The sequence below is a fragment of the Ostrinia nubilalis genome, chromosome Z (genome assembly GCF_963855985.1).
Source record: "Ostrinia nubilalis chromosome Z, ilOstNubi1.1, whole genome shotgun sequence".
In the NCBI taxonomy this organism is placed as follows: domain Eukaryota; kingdom Metazoa; phylum Arthropoda; class Insecta; order Lepidoptera; family Crambidae; genus Ostrinia; species Ostrinia nubilalis.
In genome coordinates, this window is record NC_087119.1 from 16,761,493 (window position 1) to 16,773,983 (window position 12,491).

At 35.9% G+C, this 12,491-nt stretch overlaps 1 protein-coding gene across 3 annotated transcripts in view; it reads left to right on the forward strand.

The window, feature by feature from the left end:
- LOC135086508 (gamma-aminobutyric acid receptor subunit beta) overlaps window positions 1-12,491 on the forward strand; it is a 31,428-nt gene that overhangs the window by 13,723 nt on the left and 5,214 nt on the right. For 2 of the 3 annotated variants that reach the window (XM_063981232.1, XM_063981234.1), the window contains exons 2-3: window positions 9,045-9,145; window positions 10,473-10,540. In XM_063981232.1, the coding sequence (XP_063837302.1) occupies window positions 9,045-9,145; window positions 10,473-10,540 (169 nt within the window). Of the gene's footprint in view, window positions 1-9,044; window positions 9,146-10,472; window positions 10,541-10,925; window positions 10,994-12,491 lie in introns of all 3 variants that reach the window. The other variant, XM_063981233.1, reaches the window with a different exon arrangement.

Consider the following 12,491-nt stretch of genomic DNA (forward strand, 5'->3'; position numbering starts at 1 on the left):
TTAACTTAATAAATAGATAACCTCGTAAATTAGGTACCTTGTATGATTAACCCAAAAAGAACAGATTGGATATTATCTGTATTAAAGCGACTTTCTAAAAACTTACAAATCTATAACTCTATAATATTATAGAGTAAAGGATATCTATTTATAGGATAGGATAGGATAGATATTTGATATCAAAGCACAAAAAAAAAACACCTTCAATAGCACTAGTAAAAATATCAATACTAGCAAGCTTCATAAAATATGAAGCTAATCTAGCGCCAGAGCCATAAATAAATACATTTATTATTCAAGTGCTGCAGTTAACAAAGCTTCAATTATAAAGCGCCAGCTTAGCTTTTCCGTGAGTTAAAACAATTACCTGCACCAACTCGGGCCGTGTTTCAGTTAGAGAAAACGACTAAATGGCTGTGAAGCAAACGTGCGAAAGCTCGATTATTTTCCCGAGAGTTTTTAAAAAAGTCGATGACGCTTCAACGGTTTTCGATAAAACACTTATTCACGAGAGCGCTTCACTTTTTCAATTAACTTTGGCCGTTTTTTTATCCGATGCTAACAGATTTGAAAAAGATTTTACGGTTAATCTGTTTAAACAAGGATTTACTCCTTTACGGCACTAGTGTTATTCTAGTGTGTAGATTGTTAAAAAAATAGCTTTTCTTCTATCATAACCGCGGAAAGTTCCTACATCGTTACTTGTTAAATATCATTCTTATTTGTTTTGTTATAACTTAATTTTAGGTTTTTACAGTTTTGACTTGTTGTTTTGTGTTTGTAGTACTTCAATTCCTATTTTCGGCTTTAAAAGTTAGTTTTACTTAAAGAAAGTGGGCAAAACACGAACAGTGAATTCCGCTAAATCCGAATCTAGAAAGACTATTAACGTTTTTATAGCATTCAAATTTCGATTCACACATGAATGCCGATTCGATAGTTGATAGGAATCGTATGTCGTATGCCAACCGTGCGCACCCGCATGCATCGAATTCGTCACCATGCAGGTGACGTATTATTCACAATCCAAAGCCAGTGCACTTATGTTAATGAAAAATACATGACGTGTGTGCAGTTGTGCATTGCTGCACTATAAACCTAATTTCAGTGCATTAAAAGCCACTTTAGTAAATGTGTTGTTAACAATAAATGTATTAGGTAGGTATAGGTCAAATCCCGTTATTGGAGCACTAATGATGATGACAAATACACGTATGAGTAGCTAAGTAGCACTACGACCTTAATTTCAGTGCATTGAGAGTCATTTCAAAAGCAACTGTTGAAAATGCCTTTAGAATATGAATAGGTACTCGTAGATGAAGCACACTTGTTCCTTAATAGCGAACGGTGCCTAACTTCGTTTGTAATAATTCCAGAGTATATACCTAACTGCTAACTGACACTTCAGCTAAGATTTAGGAATGTCTTTCTAATTAAGATCGGCAGACAATACTGGCAGAATTATTCTCGTAGCTCAATCAAAAAGTTTTCAGTTTGAAATGTATAAGCACGGTAAACAACCCAAGTTCCTAATATTAACTAATTATGAACTATAGAATTAGAGAACCACCTAAAGTTTACTAACTTCTCTAAGTGAACGTAAGAGACCTTTGAAATGGAATCTCGCTGAAGATTAATTTGTATTTAATAATAACAGCCTATTTTTGAGACTTAATCGTTGGTTTATTACTAAGTTGTAATTTATATTTAGGATATTTATTTTTAGCTGGACGTGAATTTCATTCAGCCAATTCTATACACGCGCGAACGAGTTTCGGGCTTAGCGTTTGATACTCAATAATGTATCCGACCAAGTGAAAAGACAGCTTCCATCGTGCCCGTGTGAATAATAGAATAATATATGTCACATCTCTGAGTCCGATTTCAATCCTTGTCTCTTCGATGCGGCTTGCCAGGTTTATACCCCACGTAATATTATTATACCATAACGTAGGTGTGTAATGTTTACGTTGGAGTATTACGATAAGATAGATAAAATAAAATAAAAAATAATATCCACAAAAATAAAGTTTTCTGCATTACGACTTGCGTTGAATTGTCTGAATAACTTAATACAATTAGGAAATTAAAATTTTCACAATAAGCTACCAGTATTTGTGGAAAGACGTCCGTTCTGAGAGCTTCCGTTGCGGAGCTTTAATCGTTATAGACTAAGAGCTAGTAAACGCCAGACCTAAGTACGTCATTTTATAAAAGCTGAAAATTGTCTGCATATGATCCTAATATTATAGGATATAATGTTGGTGAATTATGATGTTTGGGTCATCGTGGCTTTGGCAGTTACCCTAAAAAACTGTCTGGCTGATGGGGAAACTACTTATAATCATTGCCCAAATATTATACATAAAAATCAGATTTTATGGTATAACGTTAGTAGAATTACAGTCTATTGAATATACAGAAAAAGCCACCGTAACAGTTAGACTTACGTCTATTACAGATTCCATTCACGAAACTAAAATAATGTGAAAAGAATAAAATCATCATAACAAATCCTTACTATTATTATTTAACACGAAAAACGTGTGAACTAAGTAGGTAAGTCTTAAAAATATCTTACACTTATAACAATATTTAAGTAGAAAAAAGAAAAGTTTTTTACAAAGATAAGTTTTCCGTTAAGCTCTGAAGCTAAAAAAAGCCGGGTAATAACAGAATCACTTTTGATGCTAACCTTCTTTGTAGCGTTAGCTCCATAATACTTTATATTGTCCATAGTTGATGGAACAATATTAACATTTTTACTCGCATTTTATCAAAGAAGATAAACTAAGTAATTGTAATCTTACTTTGAAGATATTAATATTTATTTTAAAAGCAAAAATTGTACTCGCACTTTGAGAAGAAATATTAAAATCTGATTCATTCACAACACTACCTTTGTGAACCTCATAGAACAAAAAGGTATTGATTGCTTACATAAGTAGGTACCTATTTACTAACCTTGACTAATGACAACGAGCAGGTAATATCTAGATATGGTTCCAAAGAACATGACTTCTAATTAATGTTATTGGTTACGAGTGCTGCGATATCTAAATTTTTGAAGCAGTTGACGCCTTTTTCAGCTGCTAAAAATAGACAGTATCCCGGAGGTAAGGGCGCTAACGCGCAGGGCAGACTCTTATACAGGTTGCCCTACCAAATTTTACCCTTATTATTTGGGTAGTAGAGCTTCGTATCCCATAAGTAAGGATGGACCATTTTCTTAGCTCTTTCCGCATTAAGGGCGGGCATGAGACAGATGGATAAAGTATATCAACATTCGATTTTCACATGCTTATTCAAATGGGGCTCTACGAAACAAGAGATTTACGTCCCAATTAAGTATTAAATTCCGTGATGATCTTAATGCTTATTATTTTATAGCAATTGTTACTTTTCGCTGTTATAAATAACTAGCTTTCCGCCCGCGGCTTCGCCCGCGTGGAATTTTGTCTGTCACAGAAAAACTTTATCGCGCGCGTCCCTGTTTCAAAAACCGGGATAAAAACTATCCTATGTTCTTTCCCGGGACTCAAACTATCTCTATGCCAAATTTCATCAAAATCGGTTGCGAGGTTTAAGCGGGAAAGCGTAACAGACAGACAGACAGACAGAGTTACTTTCGCATTTATAATATTAGTTGGGATAAAATCGCGTTTACATAAGACCTTGGACGGTCAAATTTGGATGAGCAAATATTTTGATGTGAAATGGACCTTATAAAATGCTCGTATATCATTTCTAGAAAAAGTGCTACACACGCAAAATTCCCAGCAAAAGAAAAAGGCGCTCGGGAAAGTTGGACAGGATGCTGGGATTTTATCAATAGAACGTGACGACTGTAAAGAAACTTTACAAAACTTAAATTCTATTGGTTTGAGTTGCTGCCATTTCATAACATTCTAATAATGCTAAGATATTTTACTTTATATTCATTATTGGAATTAAACATTAGGTTCTGCCTATAAATCAAACTTTCAGAGAAACTTTAAACAAATAAATGATGATTATTTATCATTTAATTAGCCGTAGAATTAGACATTATTGTTTTGTCAGTTGATACAAGAAAATAGAAAAATACATTTCCTAATGTAATAAATTGAAACCACTTCAATGAAATGGAATGTGGAATATAAACAAAACTATTAATCGTTTTGTTTTCTTTAAATAGCATTGATTAAAAATAATCATGTCATCAGTCTGCGAAGAGCACAATTAATATTTAATTGACTATTTTATTTTTTATGAAGTTGTGTTGTATTAATTAATTTTTCTTGTGCAAGTGGAAATCGTATAAAATAACAGATCTATATCAATACTCGTATTATAAAGCTGAATAGATTGTTGGTCGAACGCGCTAATCTCAGGAACTAGGGCCGATTTGAAAAACCTTTTTTGTGTTGGATAGCCTATTTATCTGGGAAGGCTTTATAACATCACCCTACAGCCAATAGGTTCGGGGCGGTAAATAAAAATGTTGCAAAAACGGGAAATATTATTCAAACCACTTTCACGCGTACGAAGTCGCGGGAACAGCTAGTAAGACAAAAAAAGTGACTAAAGCAAAAGACTTATTTCTAAACCTTTATAGAAATGCGCGTTTATTTTTAATTTGTTACCGATTGCTTATTACGTTAGAAGGAAATATGATTGGAGGATGTGAAAGGATTGCCATTATCCGATCTGTAAAATAAATTGATAAGATATTGAGCCGTATGTACCGGTATTCTTTTGTCCTCTGCTTGACGGCTTACGGACAAAGCATCTTGTGAGTTTCTATTAGGTGCTACTTTGTGATAAAAGAGTTATTCTGATACGCTGTCTGTACAAGTTATACGACATTATCTCTCAATGTTTTATGCGACGTTAAAAGTGTTTTCCCGATATACGCTCAGACAAGGACATCCGCAGCAAACAAAAGTTTATAACAGCATATCGGCTTCAATGTAATGTCCAACTTTTTCTCGGCGTCCGGCGATGAATAAAGAATATCGCTTTATTTTAACTTTGAATGGAATAAAAATAGTCTTTTAACGTGGGTTAGTCTGTTTTAAGTTGTCTTAGGGCTAATTTTTCAATCGTCGGATAACTTTTACCTGACGAATAAGTTTGGCACATTGACAGTTTTAGTATGGGAAATATGTCAAAATTACAAGACTATTCGTCAGTTAAAATATATCTGACGATTGAAAAATCAGCCCTAAATTAAGAAATACGTTAAAATAGTTTTACCTTGTTTTGATGAATTAGAATCAATTTTGTGTACGATCATTCATGTACAGTATTAGGTACCTATTAAATTAAAAAATGGGATCATTAATTAGTTCAAGATCCTGGTTACAGAAGTTACGTTATGATATTAAAGTAAATAAGTAAGAAAAGGAGGAAATCATCTTTGGTCTTAAATGTAAAAAGATACCACATACATAAAAGGCTTTCCTGAAGTTTCCTTTGAAACCAAAGTAAAGTTAAGAAACCTTTCATGCTTTTAGATTATATGTAAGGACATTTTTTCAATGTACACTTTCACAATTTAAAAAGCACCAGGCGACGTTAATTACTTCATTATAGTACCGCAGTATCGTGATTGCGGCATACCGCGGCAGCGCGACAAAACGCCGTAATATAAATTAATGAACAAACTGGGATAGTACTCGTACGTAAATAGTACCATTTCTTCGTAATATCGTAAACATTTTCAGATTTTTATTAACCTTGTCCGTAAACCAAGGACGACAAAGAAAAAGAAGCTATTTTCAGACGATTCTTTACTTTGATATTTTGAAGAACGTGATTTCAGTGTTTTAATGTCAGAAAAGAAAGCTGTGAATAAGATAAATTCAAGATCAAATCAAAGTCACGAAAAGTGTCAATTGTAAATGTTAGGCTAAAATTAACTTAGGCTCAAAATCTGCCACTCGGCAGTGTGCCGGGAATAGGCGACTAAACTAATCAGCTGGGTGCGTTGCGTTGTCAGTGAGCGGACTGTTCAGCTAACTGAGTAACTGGCGTACTCCATTCAATTAGTTTGCATATTTTCGCACGTATCGCAGCTAACCGGATAAATTTTTGCGCGTAATATCCTTACAAATCAGTCGATGACTAAATGTGTCGGCGTGTGTGCGGGGATTATTAGGACCAATATTGCGCCAGTGGATTACGATACGCTCAAACAAATGTTAGAACAGTTTGCTTTGCAGCGAACCGTTGATTAGTCGCCGATTTGCGGTTCAGTATCAGCTGGTTTACAGCGACTGTAATCTGAGCTTAAGCTTAGGTTAATGGCGTGACATAATGCGTCGATGCAACGCTAGTCCTTCGTGAATGGACAGTAACTTTTTATTATATTTTATATTTGGGTAAAAAGCTTAAATGATTAATTTTACAAATAAATTAGCAGTTAATCAATTAATTAAGAATATGTCTTCTTAATCATGCTATTAAACAGCACAATTAGGAAATAATTGATTTGTCTAAGAATACAATAAAATTGTAAAGGCTTTATTGGACTAATGCCCGTTTTCACCATCAATTCCTAATTTTTAAATGACCCCTATGAAAACAAAATTCCTGTTATGTGTTACCATAGAGGTCACATAAAAACTAGGGATTGATGGCGAAAACGGGCATAACATTATTTTAACGGAAAAGAAGTAAATAAAGTACCTACGACGAGCGTTTGCACGCGCTTGTGAAGAGCACTTCAATGAGTTAGCGTTTCAAAACGCGGTTGCACAACAGCCTATCAAACAACGAAACAATAAAATTACACTCACCGCAGTTCCGTCAACGTACAGGCATGGAAATAACTAACCATATTTCATGCAACCTTTTGTTTTTTATCAAACGTATAACCCGTTTGCTTCGGCAGTTTGCATTATTATTGTTGCTTCCCCTGCTATTCTGATACCTGCAGCTGTTGTTATTTAGATGAGGTTGTGATGTTCTGTAATAAATCAACTTATTTGCAGCAATAAATACTGGTATCTCTTCTATCCTTCTTTTCTCATGATAAATTAATCGGGCGCAATGTGTTACAGTATCGACAGTGCGCGGCGCGCACTGCGTTCGTTTCGTTTTATGTTCGCACAATCCTTGGATACTTCCCCGACGTCGATAAAGCTCCCAACGGTTCGCCTGGCCCGTTGCCAAAAACGGTGCATTGAGAGAAATTGCCATGCTGATCTCGGAGGAAAGGAATACTGTTGAAGTTTCTCGAACTTTTTCTACTTTCTCATATCTCTAGCATCTTAAGCTCTTCTGCTTTCTAGCCAAACATCTTTAATTTTACCTCTCAAGTACTAAGTAAAGCAAAACAAGCATATTGTGAGACAGTTCTCACAATAATAACGTTTAACAATGTTAAGCATTTATTTCTGAGCTGTAACTGAAGTTAAAAGAAAGATGTTTAACAATTCCGTTTCCTTTATTATTTCTGAATAAACGCAACTAATAATGCACGATATTCCGTGAAACAGAAAATTCTAGTCCCGTCTTTTTCAGTTTCTTATTTAAATTCCTCACAAATACTTACAGTTTCCACGAAATAGTTGGTATGAAATTAGCTAGGTAATATCTTTGTTATGACGAATTCGTAGAATCTGTTGCAACGTGGACGGAATTTTCAGTGAAATTAAACGTTCAGTTAACTCCATGCCGCCGTAGTGACGGTACCGTAGAGTCTGCAGCAAAATTCACCTGCACATACCGTCTATGTGTTTGTATCTTGAAACTAGTCTGTGCCTGTAGACAACGTTTTCCATTTCGATTTGAGATTGTGATCGCTTCACCAAGTCTCCAAATTGTGCACGCGAACCGCTGTCGATGCAACTTTATCTAATCAAAATGTAACGGCAACTGTAAAGGTGAAATGTGTCAAATAAGTAGGTAAAGAAACTTGATATAAAATGCAGAAAGCCCATAAAATATATTGGTTTAATCTTTTTGAAAGTACCTACATGAATTAAAATAGTGTGATGGTCACGTAGTGACAGGTATTCATGTATGATGTCACCAAAGTTATTTCGAGCGAAGTTACCATTAAATTATAAATAATAGCTACCAAGCTACTATAACAATCTATTTTAAGTGCGCAGAGATAGGTATCTTCCACGAAAACTAATTAAAAAACAGATAAGATGAAGTTTGAAGTTTTTTCAATGTAAAAGTTGTTCTATTTTGGTTGTGTCATTCTTCATTCATTTATACAATTTTGAGTGTTAAATTGGAAAGCTTGCCTTAATGTTTCACTAACAAAGGTCTAAACTTGGACTAAAAATAATAAACTTATTTACCAATTAAATGTTTTCATCCAAAGGTTCAGTGATTATTGGAACTATGTTTGTCATTCAGTGCACCGTACATGATAACTCGTAGTTATTAACTTTGAAATAAAAAACCTATTCTGCCACAAGTATTTACAAGTACCAATCGTTTTATTAACTCGCTTTTCTGTCTATTTCTATTTGTTTGTCCGTTGAGTAGTGTAATTGATTTGAACTAACTTCCCGTTTAGTTCAAGAGTTTTAGCTTTCGTTCGTAGTTGAGAGCTGGATGACAGAGCAGCACTAACTTATTGAACGTAATATTTTATAGAAATTGAAATTTGCAGACACTGAGAAATATGTTTGGTGCTGCTTCTGGACAAAAATGAAGTGACCTGGGCGTTACCTATAACAAAAACAGTAATAGAGATGACATAACTTTAACGAGTATTTATGCTCAATAGGTACAAATATTTTCGTACTTACGAGTAGCTACTTTAAAAAAATACTTTGACTTTTAAAGACATCTAATCATTTTGCCATGCATATTTTTCAGTGCGCGTCTTTTAAAATAAATTCTAAAAACGTTTAAGTGGAAAAACGCATGCAATCGAATAAATCGATTAAATTATTTATTTTACCTGAACATTTTTGATTCCCTATAAATAAATCGCAATACAATTTCTATGCAAAATTGTCCACTTTACTTATCTTTATTATATTACCCTAATATTTACACAATCATTCTAATATTTGTATATTTTATCTTTTCAGGGGTGCCGGTGGGGGTGGCATGTTCGGTGACGTCAATATATCGGCCATTTTGGATTCGTTTAGTATAAGTTACGATAAAAGAGTAAGGCCCAACTATGGAGGTTAGTACTCATATTCTATTTTTTATATTTTTACGTATCGCGAATATAAATTAAGTTCCCTTAGACACGTACCTTTAATAAAAAATAGGTTTTGATTCCCAATTAAATGTATTACATAGCGAATGAAGCTTATTCATGATTCCAATAAAGTTGAATGCAATGCAGTACAACATCTTTCCAACTAATTCTTTTCCCATATAACCAGCCTATAATACAACTCACTTACCAAATATAGAGAGCTTTGTAAAAAAGCTTTTAGTGTGACAATGTCTAGTGAAAAAAGTTTTAGCTTATAAGTGTAACATGAGTGTTCAATTTGTTGCATCCTTTTATTCGTGGTAAAAGTGTCGAGTGGTCAGTAATTTCGCTTCATTTGAATTCACCAATGGCATGGCCCTGGTCCAAAGGTCACATTTTGATTCTTCATAACTCCCTAATTGTTATTCATTCAACAACTAGGTTATTTTGTAGCACTTAGTGCCTACCTCTGGTATGCCAACAGCTAGTTATTATGATGAAGTTCATTATAGAATAATCGTTGTTGTTCATGCCCAAATGAAAATAAAATGAGCTGTGAATATTTTATGTAAGGCTAAAATGAAATAACGCCCGGCGGACGCCCCATCACTGAAAATTGTAGCGATTTTTAGCTGCTACGAGGAAAAATTTAAATATTCATTCCAACTTAACACATTTGAAATGATGAAAACATGCTCATATTTGACTTTGAAGTTATAGGGTAAACAAATTTGATTTTTGACATTCAGCAAATGTTTTATTCTCGCTGAAATTCGTTTTTAATTCGTTATCGTCAGAATGTTGCTGCTAAGTGATAGAATATCTCTATAATTTATAAATTAAATTAAAAAGGTAGGTATCTAATCCATTTTAAGAAACGCCAACCAAACTCGGCTTGCCGATGGCGTTGCCAAAAATCCGCGTCCTAAAAACTATCGATCGGGTTTACATTAAAGTAAGATGTCTGTCTGTGTAAATAATTGAGAGCGCTATTCTTGTTGTACTCTCAGACATATAATGAAGTAGCTATCGTAAAGCTGCGTCTTCACTGCAGAGAGCAATCGATATCAGGCTACGAGTGTGATGACCTGTTGATTTAACACAAACACGTCCAGTCTTGTGATTCAAAACAGGCCAATGCACTTAGTATATTGAACTTTTTATCATAAAATTATAGTAAAAGATACCGGTATAGTAATTTACTTTTAAAAGTTTATTTAGATCAACGATAGATAGATAATCTTAAACTTTAAAAAGCTTTAGTAGTTGAATGTTACTCTTGTCATGTGTTATATTGCGTCGTTTTCAGGACCACCCGTGGAAGTGGGGGTTACCATGTACGTGCTCTCCATCAGCTCTCTGTCTGAAGTGAAAATGGTACCTTTTTAAAGCAATATTAAAGACACAGCGCATACATAGCAAGATTTTGTCCCTTAGTATGATCACCAGCATTAAACCGTTCATCGTAGCACCCGTGTCCACGGTTCGATCGCATAAGTAGGCGCGTCGATGCGTTTTGGCGTATGGTTGCGCTCGCATCGAGGGTCGCGTGGCTCGCGCGGGTGCGGGCGTCAGGTCAGGCCTCGCTAGCGCCCGCGCAGCCCAGGCGCTCCAACCGCCTCCGCCCGCCACCCGCACGCTCCCCGCGCCTCTCGACCCCCCCGCTCTACTCGCCCGCAGGCGATGGGGCACGTCACCGTCCTCTGGTTTGGTTTTCACGGCGCGAGGCGCGCGCGCGACTCACGATTGGGCTTGATTGCAGGTCCGCCAGTGGAGGTGGGCGTCACCATGTATGTGCTCTCTATCAGCTCCGTCTCCGAAGTGCTCATGGTACTCGCCACTGTCACCTCACGCTTGTCTCGGTCGCCTCGGCTCGCTGCGCCGCCGCGACCGAGCAGCCCCAGACACGAGGCTGCGAGCATGCCCGCGTTTTGGTGGAGCAGATCGCCCTATGTCCGCCCACTTGCTTTCTTATTATGTGTTGTTTACTGTATAAATTAAATTAAACTGAACTAATACATCATAATAAGAAATGCAATACCCTTGAATTTTCCAGTTGTGTGTCCAGCAGTACTCGTAATTCCAAAGTTGCTGCTAAGTGATGACGTCTGTTTGTTTCGACTCGAGTAAAGTTATTCTAGCAAAGAATATTATGATTTCTCATTATGGATTATAGAGCATTCAAATCTCATACGATTACACATGGGACATACAGAAAGCTCCATATCGTATAACGGATAATTTTTTTGCTACCACAACATAGGTAGTAAAATTTCATAAAAATTGGATCATTTTATTTTCAGTAAACATTTGAACTTAAATCGTTGATTCTGACCAACAGATACTCATCACTTGTGTTTTTCATGAGTTATTAATTTCTTTTTGTTTCTATTCTGTAAAAAGAAAACTAATTTTAAAGTTGCAGATTCATAAATATATTATTTCAGTTTCTTTTCATGTGTGTTTATTTTTTTTCATGTGCTCTATGGATTTGCGACGACTGTTCAGATCTTATCGTGATTCATTTTGTAGTTTGTTGTGTATGTACGTATATGTGTATCTTCAGAATTTGCAAACATAACCGTAAATTCTATTTTCTCCCTCAACTTGGAACATCGATAAAATTGGCCCTCCGTTAATCTCTTTACATATTACATTTTCAAATAGCTTCGTGACTTTGGCTCGTAAAGTTCGCGCATGAAATGATAGAATATTTGTGAAATACAATAGCGGATCGAGGTCAACGTTCGGTTTTCCAAAGTAACCAACTGTGAGCTTGGTAGGCGTGTATTTGGGTGAAGGACCCCAAAGTGGAAACCAAATCAAGGTTGGGAAGGTCACAGTGAGACGTGACCCATGGCCCAGGGAGGGGAGGTTGCCTTATTTTCAAGTCACAAACCCGCGATTCGAGCTCATTAACGAACGTTAATTTGTTCTACAAACGCGGTCCGAACTTTTCGTGGCAACTTGTATACCGCGCCGGCTTGTTGGCTTCAATTAACCGAGAGGACTGCCTTTATCGAGCCGTGGGTGCCCGCCTGCGCCACCACCCACACTCACCTTGCCCTCAACTCCACTTAGAGCACCTACCTACTTATTCATTATTAGACCTCACTTGTGTTCTGTAGGCTTCATATCACACACACTCTGCACATTCAATTTATTTGTTTACTTTAATAATTGTTTCAAGCTTACTGCTCAATTGGTGTAGTGCAGTGTCTATATCATGTTGTAAGGTGTCTCCTATTACAAATAACCTGACTTCGTATTTAACCGTATCCTATACCAACTCTATCGCAGTGCATAAGACATTGTGTAGGATGAAGTC